Below are 22,192 nucleotides of genomic sequence, written 5' to 3'. Positions count from 1 at the left end.
CCTGCAGTGATGGAGAGGCAGCTTGAGGGCTGGGCGCCGAGCTCACCAGCCTGTGGATGGCACTCAACCCCTCCCCCCGGTTGGTGGACCCCAGCCTGGCCCTGGGCAGAGACAGACTTTCCCAACGATGGTCACTGACCCAGCCTGGGAATGTGAATCTTGGGGAGGTGGCATGGTGGTCACGGGCCAGGCCACAGCATGCAAAGGAGCGCCGTGCACACGTGGGCACACCCTGAGCAGAGCTCCCACTTGTAGCCCCGCAATGCGTGGCACGTGGCAGGGGTCTTTGCTTGGTCACCCTGCAGGCGTCCCTGCAGGGTGGGCCTGAGTGGGATGGCTGGTGTGCGCCATGAGGACCCTCCTGCAGGGTGTGAGCCTGCATGTGCACACTTGTGCCTGTGTGAGGGTCAGTGCCACAAGGACCTGGCTCCAGGGAGGGGTCTGCACTTGTTTGGGAAGGGCCCACCCCAACAGCTGGTGGTTCCTTTAGCATTTACATCGGGCCCAGCGGGTGGTCTGCGAGTGCAGACCAAGATGAACCTCCCGGTGCTCTCTCTGCCCCATCCCACCCCCACTTCAGTTCCCATCCTGACCCGCACGGTGTCCCCAGGAGCACTGGGCAAGGGGTGCCCTGGGGTGAGGGAGGAGGGGTCTGCCCGTGAGCGACGGAGTCTGGGTTCCCGTGGCGGGGGGGTCTGGGGGCCCAGTAAAGGTCAGAGACAAGTTTTGTGGAGTGGAGGCATCCCCTGGGAGGCCCCAGGATAGGAGAGGTGTAGGGGTTGGTCCAGAAGACTTCCTGGAGGAAGAGGGGTCCACACAGACCAGAAGAGGAAGGTGGGCCGCCAACCTGGGATTGGGTGATTGCACCGGGAGAGGTGGTGAGAACTGGGGGTCCCCAGAGGTGGTGGTGTTGGTGCTCCTTGGGGTTGGGGGACAGCAGGGCCCGAGGGAGGGAGCAAGCGGGTGGCCACAGAGGGTCTTGTGCTCAGAGCAGGAGCTCGTGGTCAGCCCCGTGGGCCCTGCAGCCCTGGCTGCCCACCTTACTGGCTACAGGCACTGGGAACTGGGGGGCACAAAGAGGTGGGGGCACCTCAGCCCTTCTGGTTGTGGATGGGGGAGGGAGGGACGGATTAAAAGATGGGGAGACGCCAGTGGGTGGCCCAGGGACGGGGGCTCAGAGTGGCCCTGCCAGCCAGGTGTGGGCTGGGCTGAGGGCAGGAGTTCACGTTTGCAGGAGTCGGGGCATGGGCCCGGGTGTCCCCAGGGCGGGCTCTCGATGAGTCACTGATGACCTGGGGTCCCGGCGCCGCGGGTCTAGGCTGCGCGGGCCGCAGGAAACGTCGTGGGCTGATAAAGGGCGGGAGTCAGAAGCCGCCGGGCCTCCCACTTCCTGCATTCAGAGCAGCGGGCTTGGTGCCGGGCAGAGGCTGGGCGGGCGGCTGCTCACGCAGGCTGTGGGTCTGTGGCCCAGCCTGGATGGCTCCTGGAACACCATGTGACCGATGAGAACCTGGCCGTGCTTGCAGAGACCGCGGTGGGGCATCAAGGTGGGCATGGGGTCCCATGTGGCCTCTGGCTGGAGAGTGGCCACCGTTCAGAGGCTTCGGATCAAAGGGTGGAGTGGAGAAGGTGGTCGGGTCAGGACACAGCCAGGGCCAGCATGGGGTGGAGGACAACAAGGCACGTAGGCCAGGGTGGGCATGAGTCCACGAGAGGGTCTGGCTGCATCCACCTGAAGATCAGGTGTGTCTACCCGCCCAGTGACCACGGTTACCTCGGTTCCTCAGGAGATGGGGTGCTCACAGCACGTGAGCAAGAGGGGCTAGAGGAGTTGGCAGGGATCATCTGGCTCCTTCGAGGGCATGACCCCAGGCCACTGAGTGGCAGTCTGGGCAGCCTCACTGAGGCACCTGGAGCTATGTGAGCTACCTTATAGCACCACCCCCAGTGACCGCAGCCCCAGCACTCCGCCATGCGGCTCTGCCCATGGCCGCAAGCTGCTGGCCCACCACCACCCCCATCACCGTCTCTCCCCACCCAACTCCACCCAACCGCACCCCTGAGACCTTGGCAGAGTCAGCATGCAAACACTCCAACGGTCACCTTATCCACAGCCACTGCCACCATCACAGCTGGACAAACAGAACGGGGCTGCTGTAGGCCTGAGCTCCCCAGACCCCTGCCTTGCCTGGCGCATGCCAGGCCCGGAAGTGGGCTATGTCATCCCACCAGGAAGGAAGAGCCTGTCTCGGTTCTCCCAGACCTCTAGGTCTTGCCCCTCTCAGTCCCGTCCCCACGGGCTCCAGGTGATGCCTTCCAGGACACGGACACCCCCTGCCACCTTCAGAGCCTCCCAGATCACGGGTGATGGCCTGGGTCAGCTGGGCCCTGCAGAACCAGCTCAGGGTTGACTCGTGACCTCAGCCCCACTGCTCTCTCTTGGAGCTGGCTCTCGACGCTGAGCCTCTGTACACAGAGCTGACCGTGTTCACCACGTGTCCAGGCGCCTCGGGAGGACTGCCCCAGGCAGGCGTGAGGACCAAGCTGCCCGCTCCACCCTTGGAGCACAGCGAGCCGCACGTGACCCTCGCAGAGAGCCAGGGCCGCCCTCCCCGACTTTTCCAGTAGGCGCAGGAAACGCACGAGGCGCTAACTTCCTCCGCTTTCCGAGCGGACACTTCCCCAAGCGCGGTTTCTGCGGCCCTCTACGGGCCCAACCGGCGTGCCCGCCGGGGCGGGGCCAGGTGGGGGAGGAGCCTGCTGGGGACTGACCCGCCCCGGGTTGGCTCCTCATTGGCCGCCCGCACGGGGGCGGGGCCATATGGGGAGGAGCCTATGGGGGCGGGGCCGCCTCGGGTCGACTCCCCGTTGGCCGCCCGGCCGCGGGCCGCGCCGGCCGCGAGCCCCCGCCTGGGGTCCAGGGGCCCGTGGAGTCCGCGGAGCGGTCTTATCAGCGCGGGCAGCTGGTGGTCTGTCCGTGCGCGAGCGCCCCGGCCCAATTCAATGGCCATTGTCCGCCGGCCCCTTTGTTCAGGAGGCGGCCACTTCCTGCGGGGCTGGGCTGGGGCAGGCAGGCAGGAAACGCTCCGAGCTGAGGCCCAGACGCCGAGGCCACCCTGGCCCGGGGTCAGAGGTGACGGCCACCTGCCCGGGGCCACCCTGGGCCCTGGGCCGGGGGCTCCAAGCCAGACCAGGGGCGAGGCTGGCCTCAGCTCAGCCCTTTCCTCTGGGTCTCCGTGTGCCCGTCTGCAGGGTGGACGGTCGAGTCAGAATAGCCGCTCCCAGGGAAGGCTGATGGGGGCTGTGCTCATGAGATCAGATCCCATAGAGCTGCGGGAGGGGCGGGGGAGGGGGAGGAGGACCACCCTTGGGCAGAGGGGTGCCCCTCACAGGCCTGTGTTCCTCCTCTGATCCTTGTCAGGGGTGACAGACTCAAGGAGGTTAAGAACAGCAGTAGGCAGAACTCAAGTCCCAGAGGGTGGAACCCAGCTCCCACTGCCTCAGCAAAAGGAGGAGCCCACTGGGGCTCCAGGCTGGGCAGGACTGTGGCCTGGCAGAGGAAGAGGGAGACGGGGTTCCCAGTGCTTCCCCACCTGGGCCAGACCTCCTGTTGCTCCTTCACTGGGTTCCGCTAAGCAGTCCTGCCCATCCTGGACAGGTGGTCAACTTGGGGCCACGGCAGGCCTCCTCATTCGTCCCTGCTCCAAGGCTGCCCACTCACCAGGCCCCGGCCTCAGTCACGTGCTCACCCACAACTGAGAGTGGGGTCTGCAGGAGGTGATGGGAGATACAGCTCCCCTGTCCTTACCCAACCTCTGCCCCCTTCCCACCACACAGGACAGACCTCTCTGGGCCAGCCCTGGCCTGCCTTCCCTCCCTAGAGCCCTGGAATTTCAGTGCCTTTCTCTGAGTATCCCCCTTACCCCACACACACCGTGTTCCACCCTGCAAAGCCCTCCCTGACTCAGTCCCAACTCAACCAGAATAAAGCATCATGGCTATCACTGTGGTTATTTCCAATGGCAGGATTTAATATGAGGAGTTGGTCCCAGAGGTCTTAGGAGCGCTGGACGCCACTGCCTGAGGCCAGAGGAGCCCAAGGGAGAGTTGTCAACCAGACCCCACCATGGGTGCACCCCCGCAGGGCTGGGCCTCTGCAGCCTTGACCTGCTCTGAGCTCTGCTGTAACGCCAGGGTTTGTGCAGAGACACGAGGTGTCAGGCGGAGAACACCCGGAAGCCCCAGGATGGCAGCAGTGCTTCACAAAGGGCAGTGAGCTCGTGCAAGCAGCCAGGGCACCATCAGAGCAAGAGGGGAACCGCGCCACCCCGGAGGCCTCAAGGTCCAGGAGAGGGGCGGGCAGCTTGAACTTGATCCCATCTGAAAGACCAAGTGGGGCGCTCATGTGGACGAGATTTGGGGGGAACGCCTGTGAATAACTGGGGGACGGCGAGGAGTGGGGGCCAGACCCCATGCAGGGTGCCTGCCCCAGGGAAGGCAGGGGCGGCAGGACAGTGGGCAGAAGGGGCCTCCCACCTCTGCGGTGCTCCACTGCACCCCCAGAGGCCGGCAGCAGCCATGGGCAGGTGGCCCGGTGCATCGGGGCTGGGGTCGGGGGAGCAGTGGGACCGCTGTCCACCAGCCTTGAAGCTGCAGGTCCTGTTGTTCAGCCGGGCTTCCCTGTCCTTCACCGTCTCCCGGAGTTTGCTCAAACTCATGTCCGTTGAGTCAGTGACGCCATACAACCATCTCATCCTCTGTCGTTCCCTTTGCCTCCTGCCTTCAATCTTTCCCAGCATCAGGGTCTTTTCCAATGAGTCACTTCTTCACATCAGGTACAAAAGTACTGAAGCCTCACCATCAGTCCTTCCAATGAATATTCAGGGTTGATTTCCTTTAGGATGGACTGGTTTGATCTCCTTGCAAGTCCAAGAGTCTTCAACAGCACAGTTCAAAAGCATCAATTCTTCAGCACTTCGTTATGGTCCAACTCTCGCACCCATACATGACTACTGGAAGAACCATAGCTTTGACTATATGGACCTTTGTAGGCAAAGTGATGTCTGCCTTTTAATACACTGTCTACATTTGTCATAGCCTTTCTTCCTAGGAGCAAGCATCCTTTAATTTCATGGCTGCAGTCACCATCTGCAGTGATTTTGGAGCCCAAGAAAATCAAGTCTGACACTGTTTCCATTGTTTCCCCATCTATTTGCCATGAAGTGATGGGACTGGATGCCATGGTCTTAGTTTTTTGAAACTTAAGTACTCTCTCCTTGAGAACACCATGAACAGTATGAAAAGGCAGGGTGTCCTAGAGAAGCCTCATCTCAGCCGTGAGGCCCTGCCCTGCACTGCTGTCTGAAGCACCTACAGAGAACGGCCTTGTGTCCCCAGGGCAAGGCAGGGGTCCCACCACCTCTGTGCTCTGGGCCCTGAATGGGGGTGAGGTGTGAACGGGTGAGGCCTGAGCTCCAAGGAGAGGTGTGGCCGTGGTGGGCTTTGGGTGTGGGAGCTGCTGAAGCCTTAGGAGAAGGCAGGAGGGTCAGCCAGGGCTTCCCCCAGGAGAGACCAAGAGGCCAGTGGCCACAGGGTGGCCCCCAGGGCTGGGGTGTGGTGGGCAGCTCGTAGCTCATTTGAGTCCCTGTGCCCAGGGACAGAGAAAGGTTGAAACACAGAGGTCGGGACAGCCTGCCAGGCTGTGTGCCCTGGAGAGCGCATCAGCGCTGGAATTACTGGGCAGGAGGGCCGGCAGGAGGGCCGGCCAGCGGCCCGTCCTCAGAGAAGAGGTGGGTAGAGACGGCATCCTCAGTACATGGCCCAAGAACCCCGCAGTGTGAGCCAGGGCCAGGCACTCCGTCCCGGCCACAGGCGCCCTGCTCCGCCTCAAACCCCCTCTTCCCAGGCCCTGGCCACAAACCTCTTCTGGGAGGGGAAAGACCCCAGGGGTGTCCTCAGGATCCTGCCCCCGCCGCAGCAGGTCAGCGGTCCCCTGGGCTCTGGGTCTGACCACCCGGGCCAGCCAGGCCCCGCGGGCGGAGGCACTGGGACCTTCAGCCCATGGCAGCCGTCATGGGCCACAAGCACTCAGCATCGCCATATCCAGGGGCACCTCCAGGCTGCCCGCTTCCTCACTCAGAACGTAGACGGAGGCCCAGGCTCTGCTGCTGGTATGCCTCCCTGGAACCTCTGCCCTCCACCCATGGCAGTGCCCCCGGCCTGCCCTCACCGTGGCACCCCATCTGCTCTGCCCTGGGCCCTCTGTCCCCTGAGAAGCTGTCTTCATGGCCCAATCTGTCCAAGGTTCCCTCCTCCAGGAAGCCGCCCTGCCCCCTCCCAGCCCCTCTGCACGTCCACAAGCTGCTTGAGTTGGAGCTGAGGCTTGGGGGGCGGGCAGGGGCCTGGAGGACAGGGAGGACCCTTGCCCGGCCCTGGGGCCCCCGCCGACTTGGCGAGGAGCTCCCCTTTGTGGGAGGTCCCTGTGTGAACCACTCTCTGCCATAGCACAAATGCAGGAAATTGCCATTCTATCAAGCTCTATTTTCTCCCACGGAGGGAAAGTCTGTCACACGAAGGGCATTGTTCCCGGGCTCGTGCCTTCCGGGCGGGCCTGGCTGCAGCGGGGTGCGCGCGCGTTCCTGGGGCTCCTGGCTGCGCTGTTTCCCTTCGAGACCCCGGGGCGCCTGGGGGTTGGGAACACGGGGCCTCGTCCCACCCCCGGCCCAGGGTGACTCCCGCATGTCCAAGCCTGTGCACATGCGTCAGGAGCCCCCGCTGAGGGGGGTGAGAGTGAGGCCAGAGCCGGGGCCTGCACACACGCCCCCCAGCCCCTCCCCGCACCCCTGTGGTCCTCCAGACCCGCCCAGGGACTCTGGCCTGTGGGCCAGGTGCTGTCCTGCTGCCTCCTCTCCGTCTGACTACCCTCACAGGCCACTCTGTCCTGGGAGATCCCGCAGGGCTTGGGGGCCCGGAAGCCAGCTAGGCCGTGCCGGGGGGAGGGGACAGGCCACCCTCAGGGACCCCCGCCCGGCCAGGCCCACGGCGTCTCCCTGCGAGCCAGGAGCCCAAGTGGTCAAGGGCACTGTGTCACCCACCCCCAGCTCAGCTGTCCTCGAGGATGAGAGCTGCCCGTCGGCTGCCACCAGCGCTCTGAGCGACCCCAGAAACGGCGGGGGACAGAAGCACCCCCTCCTCACATCCTGGGAGGCTCCGGGGGGAGGGGCTGGGCACCTGGAGGTGCATGTGGGGGCTGCTCCAGCAGAGACACAGGCCCCAGATTCGACCTGGACTGGTGGGGGACAGGCAGGGCCGGGGCTGGACGGCATGGACTGGGGGCTCAGGGCGGGTGGAGGCGAGCAGGAAGGCTGGGCTGCAAGCCGAGGCCCTGCCGGGGCCTGAGCACGTCTTCCCCAGCTCCATGAGCCCACGGTGGAGCCTGGGCACCCAGGCCAGGCAGGGCAGGAGGGACAAGACCAGAGGGAGGGAATGGGTTCCAAGCGGAGCGGGGTCAGGGTGAGAGTGCAGAGGCCCCGGGGAGGCCGCCGGTCCTCGGGTGGGGAGATACTGGTGGGTGGGGGCGTGCTCCCTAGGGGGAGAACAAGACAGAGGCGGGCATCCCTGGAGCCCCACGTCCCCACCCTTGGCCCTCCACGACCTGTCTGGCTCCGCCAGTGTCCAGGCCTGAGCTCCGCACCTGCTTTGAAACCGCACCCCAACTCCCGGGCTTCCCGCGGCCTGCCAGCCCCCACTGCCCCCTCTGGGAGGAGCCCCCCTCATCAAGAACCCCCCCAACCAGCAGACTGACCTCTGGACCCCTGGGCTGTCCGTCACCCACTCTGGGGAAAGGCTGAGCCCTGGAGAAAACCGACATCCACCTGTCCACCTGCCCAGACTGCTGGGCGCCACCTGGGGCATCCCCCAAGCTGGGGCCACCAGGAAGCCCCTCACCAGGCCAAGGGGACTCCAGGCCCCCAGTCACGTGGGATCATGTGCAGCCACCCTCTCTTCCTGCCCGAGTCGTGGCAGACCACCCTGCCCCCGCCTCTTAGAGAGAAAGACGAGGCAGTGGCCAGCAGGAGCCCCCCGAAGTCCTGCCAGGGCCCTAGCAGGCTGAACCTCACCTGGGGTCCTGCCCTGGCTCCCATGTCCACATGGTATTCCCAGAACCTGCCAGTGTGGAACCTCACATGGCAAAGACATGGTTAAGTGGAGGACCCTGGGGGTTGTCCTGGGCTCCAGAGGTGGCCGGGGTCGTCATGAGGGGCAGGGGTCATCACGAGGGGGCCAGGGTCATCACGAGGGGCCTGGGGTCGTCTTGAGGGGCCCGGGGTCATCATGAGGGGACCGGGGTCAAAGGAGGGGCCCAGGGTCGTCTCTAAGAGTGCCGGGGTCATCACGAAGGGGCCGGGGTGGTCTCGAGGGGCGCCGGGATCGTCACGAGGGGTGGGGGTTGTCTCTTGGGGGACAGGGTCATCATGAGGGGGCCAGGGTCATCACGAGGGGCCTGGGGTCGTCTCGAGGGGCCCGAGGTCATCACGTGTGGGGGCCGGGGTCATCACGAGGGGGCCAGGGTCGTCATGAGGGGGCGGGGGTCATATGAGGGGGCCGGGGTCATCACGAGGGGCCCGGGGTCATCTCTTGGGGGACGGGTCATCACGAGGGGGACTGGGGTCATATGAGGGGGCTGGGATCGTCATGAGGGGCCCGGGGTTGTCTCTTGGGGGACGGGGTCGTCACGAGGGGGCCGGGGTCGTATGAGGGGGCCAGGGTTGTCACGAGGGGCCCAGGGTCATCTCGTGGGAGACGGGGTCGTCACGAGGGGGCCAGGGTCATATGAGTGGGCCGGGGTTGTCACATGGGGGCCGTGGTCATCTCAAGGGGAAGCCAGCGGGTCAGAGTCCAGATGGGAACAGGGCTGCTGTGCCGCTGGCCGTGAAGAGGGAGGAGGCACCAGCCAGGAGCCAACAGTGCGGCAGCCTCTAGGAGCCGCGAGAGGCCAGCGTCCGTTCTCCCCTGGAGCCCAGGAGGCAGCCTGCCCTGCCCTCGCCTCAGTGCAGGGAGGCCTGCCTTCATGGCTCGGCATAACCAGTCCCTGCCGTCATAACCAGTCCCTGCCGTCGGAGGCCACCAAGGATCACGCTCACTGCATGTGTGTGTGTGTGTGTGTGTGGGGGTCTCCACGTCCGCTCAGCCCACGCTCACCGCATGTGTGTCTGTGTGGGGGGGGTCTCCACGTCCGCTCAGCCCACACTCACTGCATGTGTGTGTGTGTGTGTGGGGGGGGGTCTCCACGTCCGCTCAGCCCACACTCACTGCATGTGTGTCTGTGTGTGTGTGTGTGTGTGGGGGGGGTGGTCTCCACATCCGCTCAGCCCACGCTCACCGCATGTGTGTGTGTGTGTGGGGTCTCCACGTCCACTCTGAGCGCGGCTGGGCCTGGTCTCGGAGGCTCCCAGGCCCGCAGGGGACTTTCCGGCGGGCTTCCCGGGGCATGGCCCGCGTCCCCTGGCCTTCACCCCCCATCCTCCACTCCCTCCTCCTCCCGCACCCACTCCCACAGGGCCCAAGGCCACTGGCCTGCATGGCCTCTGCTCTGGACAGCGGCCAAGGCCCCTCGTACTGGTCTCCTGCCCTCCCCAGAAGGCGGCTATGGCAACCCCCCGACACCCCTGCCTGGACCCCTCCCGGGCTCCTGGTGCTGCTGAGGGGCCCAGCCCGGCCCAGTGGGCTCCCCTGGGAGCCGCGGCACGCCCCTCCTCCTGCTCCTCCAGGTCCCTGAAGACAGTGCCTCGTCACCAGGGCCCCTAGTCCAGCCCCTGCTGCCCTCGGTGTTCGTGTCCCAGCGCACCCTGAGCTCCAGTTCCCAGCTGCCTGCGCACAGCAGTTCCCCAGAAGCACATCTAGTCTCGCTCCAGACCCCTCTCCTGCCTCCAGGGCCACAGTAGCCTGCGGAGACCTGATCCCGACCCACCATCATGGGCCCCAGGGTGCTTCAGCCAGGTGGAATGCTCCTGACCAGTCTCACTGACGTGGTTTTCTTTTTTTAAAAAAAAAGATTATTTAGCTGTGCTGGCTCTTCAGTGTGGCGTGCAGGCTCTCTAGTTGTGCACGTGGGGGCTTAGGGTTAGTTCCCTGACCAGGGATCGAACCTGCATCTGCTGAACTGGAAGGTGGATCCTTAACCACCAGACCACCAGGGAAGTCCCTGATGTATTTTTCCTTAAGAAAACGGAACTGAAAACCACATCACGTTAACCATCTCACTTTTGCACTTCACTGGCATTTAGCACATTCTCAATGTTGTCTCCCAATTTCCAGAACATTCTGTCACCCTGAAAGGACACTGTCCCTGTTCTCCCCTCCCCCAGCCCCGGCAACCCCAATCTACTTTCTGTCCCTGTGCATTTGTTTCATATCACAAGGGACCTTCTGTCTGCCTTTTCACTCAGCAGAACGTCTTCAAGGCTGTTCCGTGTGATAGCACATGTCAGAATTTCATTCCTTTTTTTTAAAATTTTTTTTGGAGTATAGCCGATTTACAATGTTGTGTTAATTTCAGGTGTACAGAAAAGTGACTCAGTTCTATGTATACGTATATCCACTCTGTTTTAGACTCTTTTCCCGAATAGGCCATGGTAGAGTATTGAGTCTGAGAAGGCAATGGCAACCCACTCCAGTACTCTTGCCTGGAAAATCCCATGGATGGAGGAGCCTGGTAGGCTGCAGGCCATGGGGTCGCTAAGAGTCGGACACGACTGAGTGACTTCACTTTCACTTTTCACTTTCATGCACTGGAGGAGGAAATGGCAACCCACTCCAGTGTTCTTGCCTGGAGAATCCCAGGGACGGCAGGGCCTGGTGGGCTGCCGTCTATGGGGTTGCACAGAGTCAGACACGACTGAAGCGACTTAGCAGTACTTGTACCGTATTTCAGAACCCACATATAAGTGATATCATGTGGTATTTGTCTTTCTCAGTCTGGCTTACTTCACTTAGTATGATGATTGCTAGGTCTACATTGCTGCACTTGACAATATTTTGTCCTTTTTTATGTCTGTGTAATAGTCCATCAAGAAACACCTGGAGTAACAGGCAAATTTGGCCTTGGAGTACAGAATGAGGCAGGGAAAAGGCTAATAGAGTTCTGCCAAGAGAATACACTGCTCATAGCAAACACCCTCTTCCAACAACACAAAAAAAGACTCTACACATGGACATCACCAGATGGTCAACACCGAAATCAGATTGATTATATTCTTTGCAGCCAAAGATGGAGAAGCTCTACACAGTCAGCAAAAACAAGACTGGGAGCTGACTGTGGCTCAGATCATGAACTCCTTATTGCCAAATTCAGACTTAAATTGAAGCAAGTAGGGAAAACCACTAGACCATTCAGGTATGACCTAAATCAAATCCCTTACAATTATACAGTAGAAATGACAAATAGATTCAAGGAATTAGATATGATAGACAGAATGCCTGAAGAACTATGGACAGAGGTTCGTGACATTGTACAGGAGGCAGGGATCAAGACCATCCCCAAGGAAAAGAAATGCAAAAGAGGAAAATGGTTGTCTGAGGAGCCCTTACAAATAGCTGTGAATAGAAGAGAAGTGAAAAGCAAAGGAGAAGGAAAGATATACCCATCTGAATGCAGAGTTCCAAAGAAGAGCAAGGAGAGATAAGAAAGGCTTCCTCAGTGATCAATGCAAAGAAATAGAGGAAAACGACAGAATGGAAAAGACTAAAGATCTCGTCAAGAAAATTAGAGATACCAAGGGGACTTTTCATGCAAAGATGGGCTCAATAAAGGACAGAAATGGACCTAACAGAAGCAGAAGATATTAAGAAGAGGTGACAAGAATACACAGAAGAACTGTACAAAAAAGATCTTCACGACCCAGATAATCACAATGGTATAATCACCAACCTAGAGCCACACATCCTGGAATGTGAAGTCAAGTGGGCCTTAGGAAGCATCACTACGAACAAAGCTAGTGGAGGTGATGGAATTCCAATTGAGCTATTTCAAATCCTAAAAAATGATTCTATGAAAGTGCTGCACTCAATACTCCAGCAAATTTGGAAAACTCAGCAGTGGCCACAGCACTGGAAAAGGTCAGTTTTCATTCCAATCCAAAAGAAAGGCAATGCCAAAGAATGCTCAAACTACCTCACAATTGCACTCATCTCACACCAGCAAAGTAATGCTCAAAATCCTCTAAGCCAGGCTTCAACAGTATGTGAACCACAAACTTCCAGATGTTCAAGCTGGATTTAGAGAAGGCAGAGGAACCAGAGATCAAATTGCCAACATCCGTTGGATCATCGACAAAGCAAGAGTTCCAGAAAAATATCTACTTCTGCTTTATTGACTATGCAAAGCCTTTGACTGTGTGGACCACAACAAACTGTGGAAAATTCTTCAAGAGAAGGGAATACCAGACCACTTTCTTTCTTGAGAAACCTATATGCAAGTCAGGAAGCAATAGTTACAACTGGACATGGAACAACAGACTGGTTCCAAATTGGGAAAGGAGTACATCAAGGCTGTATATTGTCATCCTGCTAATTTAACTTATATGCAGAGTACATCATGATGAGAAGTGCTGGGCTGGATAAAGCACAAACTGAAATGAAGATTGCTGGGAGAAATATCAATAACCTCAGATATGCAGATGACACCACCCTTATGGCAGAAAGTGAAGAAGAACTAAAGAGCCTCTTGATTAAAAAGGACAGTGAAAAAGTTGGTTTAAAGCTCAACATTCAGAAAACTAAGATCATGGCATCTGGTCCCATCACTTCATGGAAACAGTGGAAACAGTGAGACTTTATTTTTTTGGGGGCGGGGGCTCCAAAATCACTGCAGTTGGTGACTGCATCCATGAAATAAAAATATAGTTGCTTTTTGGGAAAAAAAGTTATGACCAACCTAGACAGTATGATCCAGCAATCCCACTGCTGGGCATACACACTGAGGAAACCAGAAGGGAAAGAGACATGTGTACCCCAATGTTCATCGCAGCACTGTTTATAATAGCCAGGACATGGAAGCAACCTAGATGCCCATCAGCAGATGAATGGATAAGAAAGCTCTGGTACATATGCACAATGGAGTATTACTCAGCCATTAAAAAGAATACATTTGAATCAGTTCTAATGAGATGGATGAAACTGGAACCTATTATACAGAGTGAAGTAAGCCAGAAAGAAAAACACCAATACAGTATACTAATGCATATATATGGAATTTAGAAAGATGGTAACAATAACCCTGTGTACGAGACAGCAAAAGAGACACCGATGTATAGAACAGTCTTATGGACTCTGTGGGAGAGGGAGAGGGTGGGGAGATTTGGGAGAATGGCATTGAAACATGTATAATATCATGTATGAAACGAGATGCCAGTCCAGGTTCGATGCACGATACTGGATGCTTGGGGCTGGTGCACTGGGACGGACCCAGAGGGAGGGTATGGGGAGGGAGGAGGGAGGAGGGTTCAGGATGGGGAACACAGGTATACCTGTGGCGGATTCATTTCGATATTTGGCAAAACTAATACAATATTGTAAAGTTTAAAAATAAAATAAAATTAAAAAACAAACAAACAAAAATAAAAAATAAAAAGCAGAGACATTACTTTGCCAACAAACATCTGTCTAGTCAAAGCTATGGGTTTTCCAGTAGTCAGGTATGGGTGTAAGAGTTGCACTATAAAGTAAGCTGAGCGCCAAAGACTTGATGCTTTTGAACTGTGGTTTTGGAGAAGACTCTTGAGAGTCCCTTAGACTGCAAAGAGATCCAACCAGTCCATCCTAAAAGAAATCAGATCTGAATATTCATTGGAAGGACAGATGCTGAAGCTGAAACTTCAATACTTCGGCCACCTGATGCGAAGAACTGACTCATTTGAAAAGACCTTGATGCTGGGAAGGATTGAAGGCGGGAGGAGAAGGGGACGACAGAGGATGAGATGGTTGGATGGCATCACTGACTCAATGGACATGAGTTTGAGTAAACTCCGGAAGTTGGCGATAGACAGGGAGACCTGGCGTGCTGCAGTCCACGGGGTCACAAAGAGTCGGACACGACTGAACGACTAACACTGGAGAGGCAGTGGCTGCATTTGAAGCGGGTCTTGGAGGTCCACACCCAAGAAAGGAGGGGCCCTTCCACAGCAGCGAGGGGCGCGAGGGGAAGGGGTAGCAGCCCCAGACAGGAGTGGCAACTCCTCCCTGAAGGGCAGGTTCCAGATCCTCTCGCCCTGCCCTCTTTCCAGAGCCTTCTCTGCCTCCACCCAGGGGCCTCCAAGGTGTCTACATTCTTGCCACCACCGCCCACAGGATGGCCCTTCGCGCTCCCTAATGCTCCTATCTGGGGGGCGCGGCGGCGGCGCCGGCTTCTCTCCCTGCCCCTGGGTTTGGTCAACCCCGGGGGGCAGACATCAGTTCGGCTCGAGCCCCCTCCCCCAAGCTGCGCTGCGTCGCTCTCTCGCGACCAAGATGCCCAAGTCCCCCGGGCAGCGGGCAGCGGCGATCGCCTCTCAAACCTCCAGCCGCGCCCGCCCCGCTGGCCGCACGCTCGGCCGACTGCACCTTGCGGCGGGGCTCGCCTCCTGCCCCGCTCCCAGCCCGCGGGCTCCGGGAGCGCCTGAGTCCGCCGTCCCACCCGCACGGACCCGGGCAGGGGCCACCCCGGGCCCGCCCCGCGCTCGGCACCGCCCCGCCCCGCGCGCACTAGGCATGCGCAGAGCCGGGGTACGCGCCCGCGCGCCGCCATGGAGCGCATCGAGGGGGTGGCCGTGGGCCGCTGCGCAGCCTCGCCGTACCTGGTGCCGCTCACGCTGCACTACCGCCAGGTGAGCGCGCCTTCCGCGCCTTCCATTCCCCGCGCTGCCCGACACCGCCCCGGGACCCCGCCCGCCTTCGACCCGGAGCCCCGCCCCCTCGAGCCCGCAGCCCCGCCCCCCTCGAGCCCGCAGCCCCGCCCCCAGCCGGCGGCCCCCGCAGCTCCGCCCCCGCCCGGAGCCCGGCTCGGAGCTCCGGGCCCAGGAGCCCCGCCTCGAGTCTCGTGGTCCCGCCCCGCAAGCCTCGCGTCCCCGCTGAGCGCACACTCCGGTTGAGTGTCGGGGTCGGGGAGGGTCTGGGCAGGGACACCTCGAGGGACCACTCATTCCTCTAAAGAGACTTTGCTGAGCCCGGCCCTTTTTGCGGTGGGACATATTGGGCGCCCCCAGGGTCGGGGCAAGCTTCCTGGAGCTGGTGTTCTCCATTCTGGGCAGAAGAAGGCGAATGGAGGGACGGGGGTGCGCACTGGAGAGCCTCTCCAGGTGGGCTTCCTCCCCAGGACGCCTCCTCCGTGTCTCCACCTGCCGTCCTTGCAGGCTTTCCGCCAGGGCATCATCTCCTGCCGTTCCCTGGGAGGCAGTGCAGTACCGCGGCTGCCTCCCTTGGCGCCGTACATGGGAGTAGGTTCACAGGAAACACATGTTTGTCCAGTTTGGGCCCTCACCCTTTGCTTGCAGCTCCCCTGGAGTCCACCGTGCCATCCAGGTGAGGACTGCACCCCATAGCGTGGTCTGTGCGGCCCTCGGTGCCCCTCAGTGAGGACAGGTGGTGCAGGTCTTCGGTGCCTCTGTCTCTGCCTGACTGCCCTTGGCCTGCAATATCCTCTCTACCCCCCTCCCCCAGGTCCCTTCCTCTCTCCAAACTATGACACCCTCTTGACCCCCAGCCTGAGAGAGGCTGCACCGCCCCGTTGCTGTTGTCCCATTGGCCCTAGGGGACAGGGAGTCTTGTCCCCAGGCTGGACCTGGGCTGGCAGCACTGGCCTGGGGCAGAAGCCGGGGTGGGGTGAGGGCATAGTACAGGGACATGGAGGTTGCCGCCCTGTCCCTGGTGCTGGCCTGGGGCCAGAATGCCTGATTGTGGCCACACAGCTCCCAGGGGCCAGGGCTCTGGGGGCAGCAGGTGAGCACAGGGTGGTCCAGGCACCTGACTGCTGTGGCCTCTGGCTGTGGCACCCTCCCCCACTTCCTGTGAAAGGTGGATGGGTGCTGGTAACCAAAGCTGAGCCCGTGTGGGTGGCAGGCTGCAGTGGGCACAGGCAGGGGGCCACGGGACACTGGGCTGGGCGGTGAATGTCAGCGAAGGGCTTCTGCAACTTTGCTCAGTAGCCGCTATGCCAGGGGAGATCTGATGGATGGATAGATTGATCATCCAGAGGCAGGGCCTCCCCATAGCTCTGAGGGGGAGGGGGCTGTGTTACACTCCAGTCCTGTTCCTCCCTCCCAGTGCCATGAAGATGAGCCAGGCCTGGGTCTGGACCACCTGGGTGGGGGTCCTGCAGGAGGGGCTGCACGGGCCTCAGTGGACCTCTCTGGACCCTCCCCTCCACCCTGCCTGGACCTCAGGTTTGACCGATGTTCTGATCCTGATCCAAGAGGGTACCTGAAACCAACACAGGGTGACACGTACCCTGAGGGAGGCAGGGGACAGCCCTGAACTTGGCAGACTTGGGGACAGGCCTTCCCTGGAACCCCTCCTGGTGGGTGGCCGGCCCTGGGGTGGCCAGGCTGCAGGCAGGCCCAGGCCTGCCTCTTGTGGGTGGTGCCTCACAACGGCCTCCCGGGCAGCCCGACTGGCACAGCACAGCTCTCCTTCCCCCCGGAAACCAAGGCTGCTGCCCGGCCAGGACGCTCCTGCCTCCAGGCCAAGCTCAGCCCAGGTTCCCCATCTCCGCTAGACCAGCGTGTGGGTGGGCCTCTGCTTGCCAGGTCCCCCTGCCGGGAAGGCCCTTTTTTCTCTGTGAGTCCTGGCGCAGTGTCGCCTCCTCCGGGAAGTCCTCACAAAGGTTGTTCCTCAGCGTCTTCTCTCTTTTGCAGCCCTGACTATACTTTCTGTCTCTGGTGCTCAGGTTCATGTCCAGTTCGTGGCTTGGACAGGGCCCCATGTGTTGGGCCGGCAGCTCACCAGGGCAAAGGGCTGGACCAGTGGCTGAAGGGCAGTGGGCTAAGCAAGCTGGTGACGGGTATCCACAGGGCTGGGCTCTCGGGCTCCAGGGCAAGGCCCATCCTCAGAGACCTCTTTGAGGAAGGCTCAGGGACAGGGGGAACGGCCTAGCTGGCAGGGTCCCAGCCCCTCGTGCCTCCTGCCGGCTGGAACCACGTTAGCATCGGTTCTGGTTGCCCGCGGCGGCCCAGGCCCCGGCTCCGCACTGCCTTCTGTTCACCAGATGCCGCCCAAAGCCCTGGGAGCCGCTGGGGCAGGGCACCCCAGGCAGGGGAGCAGGGTGGCGGAAGGAAGGGACAGAGCAGCAGGACCATGGGCCACGGGAGAGACAGCCCCAAGCCAAAACCAGGCTGGGGAGAGGGTGGTCCCTGGTCCAGTCACACCCCTGAGTCATCCCATCCGCGGGGCAAGCTCCTGCCAGGCGCTGGCACACCCCCCAACTGCTCCTGTGCCCCGCCCCAAGCCCTCCCATGGCCCTTTGTCCAGGCACCCAAGGGAGCTTCAGCCATGAAGACCTGATCTCTGCTCCACTCACTCGGGACCCCCCAGCCCGGGGCCCTCCACACCCCGTGATCCTTTCCGGTCTGGGTGACAGCGAGCGTCTCCGCAGCTCCCCACTGCTTGCTCCAGTTTTCTCGTCACTCCTGGGGCGCACGCGTCTGCCCTGGACCCCCCTGCCCACCTGCTGCACCTCCTGGCTCCCGGGCCGCCTGGGCCACAGCTGGTCTCCCTGGGAGGAGCCGCTGCAGTGTGTCCCTGGGGCCTCCTCGCTCCCCGGAGCACTCCCTGACCGATGCCCTGTCTCTTCCAGAATGGCGCCCAGAAGTCGTGGGACTTCATGAAGACTCATGATAGGTGAGGGCCTGGCCTGGCTGGCACCAGGAAAGAAGGCTGGCAGGGACACGGGGCCCAGGGGCAACGGAGCCGCAGCCCCCTTTGCGTTTCTGAGCACCCCCGCTCTCCCTGCCTCTCACTGAGGGGCCCCATGCGGGCCTCCCAGGCGCCCTTGCCCTGGAGCGCCGGGAGCATGGGCCGGGGGCAGTGTGGCTTTAGCTGGCCGGCAGGGCCCACGTGTCCCGTCATTCTCGCGCCCTCAGATGCTGCCAGCCCCAGCCTGTCCAGCTGCCCAGCATGTCCTTCCTACTCCTGCCACCCAGCACATACAGGAGGCCTGGGTCCTCAACTGGCAGTGTGACCCTGGCGAGTTCTGTCCCAGCCTGGGCCTCAGTCTGCCCATCTGAGCAAGGGACCCAACCCTCCAGGGCTGTGGAGGGCGGCGAGGTGAGGGCACGCTTCTGTGCTGAGCTCGGTCCCCCCTGCCCCCAGCGTGACCATCCTCATGTTCAACTCTTCCCGGAGGAGCCTGGTGTTGGTGAAGCAGTTCCGACCAGGTGAGGTTGGGGTCGGGGAGGCCGGCAGGCTCACGTTCAGTCCCCTGGGGTCCTGGTGTCAGCATGTAGACCTGGGAGGGGGCTCTGGGAGAAACAGCCTTGGCAAGGGGGTCTGGCCAGAGCGGGTCATGTGGAGCCGGCCGCCATAGGCCGTGACGCAGTCGCCTCCCCCTGCCAGCCGTGTATGCTGGCGAGGTGGAGCGTCTCTTCCCAGGGTCCCTGGCCGCTGCGGAGCAGGACAGGCCCCAGGCGCTGCAGGCGGCGCTGCCTGGCTCAGCAGGGGTCACCTACGAGCTGTGTGCCGGCCTCCTGGACCAGCCCGGGCTCTCGCTGGAGGAGGTGGCCTGCAAGGAGGCCTGGGAGGAGTGTGGCTACCGCCTGGCACCCTCTGACCTGCGCCGGGTGACCTCGTACAAGTGAGTGGGGCTGGGAGGGCGGCCTGCAGTCGGACAGCCCTGGAGGCGGGCTGGGACAGGCCACTGGGGGGCGGCGAGCGCTTCCTCCCCAGGGCTGTGTAAGCAGGGTGAGTTCGCCTTGTTCTGCAGCTCAGGGTTGGGGGAAGGTTGGCTGGAGCCTGTGGCCCCCAGCCCCCACTGCAGCCCCCTGCGGCCCCGCCACACCCCCCCCTGCCACTCCCCCCCCCCCCCCCCCGCCCCGTGTGGCCGGCTCCAGTGGCAGCTGCTGCTCACAGATGCCCCTGCTTCCTGTGGGATTAGGCACCGGGGGCTGGGGGTGGGGGTGAGTCACAGAGGGCTCTGACTGCGGCTCAGGAGTGAGGGCAGGGCCGAGTCCTGGGCCAGGGTTGGAGCTCTGCGCTCCCAGGGAGGGGTCGCAGTGCGGCCTGCCCCTACCAGAGTCCGGGTGCCTGCCAGCCACTCCAGCTCCCCCTGGGGACATCTTCCGGGACGGGATGTCAGGTGAAGCCCACCCTTGCCCTGGGAGTGTGGCGATGGGTCCCCAGCCCTGGTGAAGTCCTGAGCAGGAGGAGGGTCTCCAGCTGAGCCCCAGCCCCTGGCAGCCTGCTCCAGAGGAGTGGGGCCTCAGCTCTGCCCCCCAGGCCAGCCCAGGGCCACCTCAGCGACACCCAGGCTCAACCAGGCGTCCCTGGCCTTCAGTCTTGGGAAGGAGATGGGGCAGGGCCTAGCACCTCCACACTCCAGGTGGGGTTTCTGCACCCCAGGGTCAGACATGCTGTGTGACGCCTCAGTTATCTGCAGGCATCCTCCGTGTGCCTGGCCAGTGGCCACTTGGTCTCTGAGCCTTTGGGCTGGCGATCCAGGGGCCCTGACTTCAGGTAGGGATTGAACCATTGGGCAGGCCAGCCCTGGGACCGGGGGCTCCGCAGAAGGGGTGAGTCTGTGTGGACGCCTGGCAGGGGCACTGTGTGGGAAAGGCTCAGATCGAGGGGACGAGCAGCCCAGTCTCTGGACCATGATCTGGAGGGTGCTGGGGAGCCACAGAGGGTTCTGGACAGCAGGCGGTCAGTGGTCAGCTCACACTGCGTTTTAGGGACAAGGGCAGGCAGGCCTGGGAGGGGGAGAGGAGGCCAGCGCAGCTCCTCACCCCGGGAGCTGGACGGCAGCTGGATGAGCCAGAGCTAAACTCACGCAGCCCCGTGGCCCGGCCCACGGCTTCCGTCTGAGGCCCCGGCCGCTTCCCTGCCCGTCCCGGGTGACGCGGCCCCCCCCGCGCTTGCCTGAGGTCTCGCGGCCCGGGGCGTGATTGAGTGTGCAGGGGGGGCCGTGCCGGCCTGGCAGGGCACACTCTCCTTGGCCCCGGTCTCCTTCACACACCGGCGGAAACGGGGCCTGGAAACCCCGCAGACGGCGACTTCCATCAAAGCTCAGGCTGTGGTGGCCGGCGGAAACGGGCTTCAGGAAGGGTCCGGGGGAGATAAGGGGCCGGAGGGCGGAGGAAGCAGCTGGGTGAGGTCAGTCTGGGCGTGGCCCCGCCAGGGGTGGGACAGCTGGGGAGGGGACGGAAGCCCCTCTGCTCCTTGCCCCGGTGTCCCGGGAGCTCTTGCACCCCGCAGGCCTTGGCTGGCCTCAGCTAGCCTCAGCGGGACCTGGGGTCCCCTTATCCCCTGGACTTTGCACACACCGCTGGTGTCCCTCTCCTCTGCACACTGTGTTGGGCCCTTTCCCTCTGGAGTCCAGACCAGCCTGTCCGTCACCCCCATCCTCAAGGCAGGCAGTCACCATGGCTACCTGCTGCTGACCTCCGCTGCTGGGTCTTCCCCCCTACCTTCTGCCCAGCCCATCCCCCTCCCTGGGGCCAGCAATCCCCTCCTGGCTGCCACCCAGGAAGGAAGGGGAGTCCTTGATGCCCCCCAGCCTATGAGCCCTAGCCCTGGGGACCTCACCCCCCACCCTCACCGTGAGCCCCAGCCTGGAGTGGGTACCCTACCCTGTGAGTGCCCACAGACAAGCTGCACGGCCGGAGCCCTGGGCATGGACCGGCTCTGCCGGGTGGGGAGAGGACCGGCTTGGCCCAGCCTGGGCAGAGTGGCAAGGCCCGCGGTAGAACGGGGGCCGCCTGTCAGGCACCCACGTTCTCACTGCGTGGTTGCCGGAAGTCAGCCGTCTGCTTTGCCGGAGACCTGGCCCACCACTCGGACTTGACGGGCTGCAGCCAGGCATCAGCTGGGCTCTGCAGTCTGGTCCGGGGCTCTGCGTCCTCTTGCAGCTCCTCGTGGCCGTGCCTGCGGGCTGTCTCCTGGCCAGCTCTCAGGCTCTTAGAGGCCCCCACACACCCTGGCCCGTGGCCCTCCCGCAGCAGCAAGGCAGCTTGCTTCATCTTGAAGTATCTCTCTGAGTTTTCACTGATCTCTAAACTCTCCTGATGAGGTCACACCGACCCAGGATCATCCTCCCTTGAACTTAAATTCCCCTCATTAGGTCCCTTAATTATGTCTGTAGAATCCCACCTTCATCACCTGACCTAATGTAACCGGTTGCACGTCACAAGCCTAGTCACAGCCTCTTCACATCCAGCATGTTCCGAGGTCTCCCTCACACTCGAGAGGATACCGTGTGGGGAGATACCCAGGGGCCTCCTGGAACCCTGCCTGCCAGGGGCTGGAAGGGGTGGTCAGGAGAGGACTGTGGAAGGGGCAGGGGTGGCTGGCGGGGCCTGAGTGGAGCCCTCAGCACATGCTGTCTCATCTTCAGGTCTGGCGTGGGACTGACCGGCTCCAGCCAGACCATGTTCTACGCGGAGGTGACGGATGCCCAGCGGGGCAGCCCGGGTGGGGGCCTGGCTGAGGAGGGAGAGCTCATCGAGGTGGTGCACCTGCCCCTGGACGGTGCCCGGACCTTTGCGGATGACCCGGATGTTCCCAAGACCCTCGGCGTGATCTTTGGTATCTCGTGGTTCTTCAGCTGTGTGGCCCCTGGCCTGGGTCTCCAGTGAGAGCCCCGCAGACCCAATAAAGGCTGGCATCGCTCTTGGATGTGACCAACTCTGAGCTGTGACTGGGCTGGGCTCGGGGGCAGGGTAGGGCGAGGTCTCCATGAAAGCCCCTCAGCGCCCCCTGAGCAGAGGCAACAGCTGCAGGCTGTGCGGGGTCTGTTGGGACCTGGCCGCTGGCAGAGGGCTAGGCCAGGCCTGGGCAGTGCCGCCGGCTGGCAGGGAGAGGCGGGAAGACGGTGTCGGGTCAGGCCGTCCCTGGGGGCAGGGAAGGGTCAGCCAGGCCGAGCGCTCAGGGCCCGCTGGGCACCGGCCGTGGATGGAACTGTGGCCCTGGGGGCAGTGGCTGTCATGTCAGGAGAGGCTGTGGACAAGTCCAG

The 22,192-nt window shown here is 61.9% G+C and overlaps 1 protein-coding gene across 2 annotated transcripts; it reads left to right on the top strand.

Annotated features, from left to right (window-relative positions):
* Window positions 1–14,740: 14,740 nt before the first annotated feature.
* NUDT14 (nudix hydrolase 14) lies at window positions 14,741–21,860 on the top strand. 2 transcript variants are annotated; one of them, XM_027521575.1, is made up of 5 exons: window positions 14,741–14,861; window positions 17,825–17,868; window positions 18,340–18,404; window positions 18,583–18,820; window positions 21,575–21,858. In XM_027521575.1, the coding sequence occupies exons 1-5, from the start codon at window positions 14,781–14,783 to the stop codon at window positions 21,813–21,815; spliced, it is 669 nt and encodes a 222-aa protein (XP_027377376.1). In that variant the 5' UTR covers window positions 14,741–14,780; the 3' UTR covers window positions 21,816–21,858. The 2 variants fall into 2 exon arrangements, with proteins under 2 accessions (XP_027377376.1, XP_027377377.1); XM_027521576.1 differs by lacking the exon at window positions 14,741–14,861 and adding an exon at window positions 15,162–15,555 and having other exon boundaries at window positions 21,575–21,860.
* Window positions 21,861–22,192: the final 332 nt, after the last annotated feature.

Source organism: Bos indicus x Bos taurus, chromosome 21 (assembly GCF_003369695.1).
Source record: "Bos indicus x Bos taurus breed Angus x Brahman F1 hybrid chromosome 21, Bos_hybrid_MaternalHap_v2.0, whole genome shotgun sequence".
Classification (NCBI taxonomy): Eukaryota; Metazoa; Chordata; class Mammalia; order Artiodactyla; family Bovidae; genus Bos; species Bos indicus x Bos taurus.
Note: the sequence above shows the minus strand (reverse complement) of the source record. Positions and strands in the feature narration are given on the sequence as shown.

Excerpts from the sequence above, each read along its gene's own strand:
- NUDT14 (XM_027521575.1), top strand. The coding sequence starts at position 14,781 with ATGGAGCGCATCGAGGGGGTGGCCGTGGGCCGCTGCGCAGCCTCGCCG. Across the intron at positions 14,862-17,824 it reads TCACGCTGCACTACCGCCAG|AATGGCGCCCAGAAGTCGTG; the intron begins GTGAGCGCGCCT and ends TGTCTCTTCCAG. Across the intron at positions 18,821-21,574 it reads CGCCGGGTGACCTCGTACAA|GTCTGGCGTGGGACTGACCG; the intron begins GTGAGTGGGGCT and ends TCTCATCTTCAG.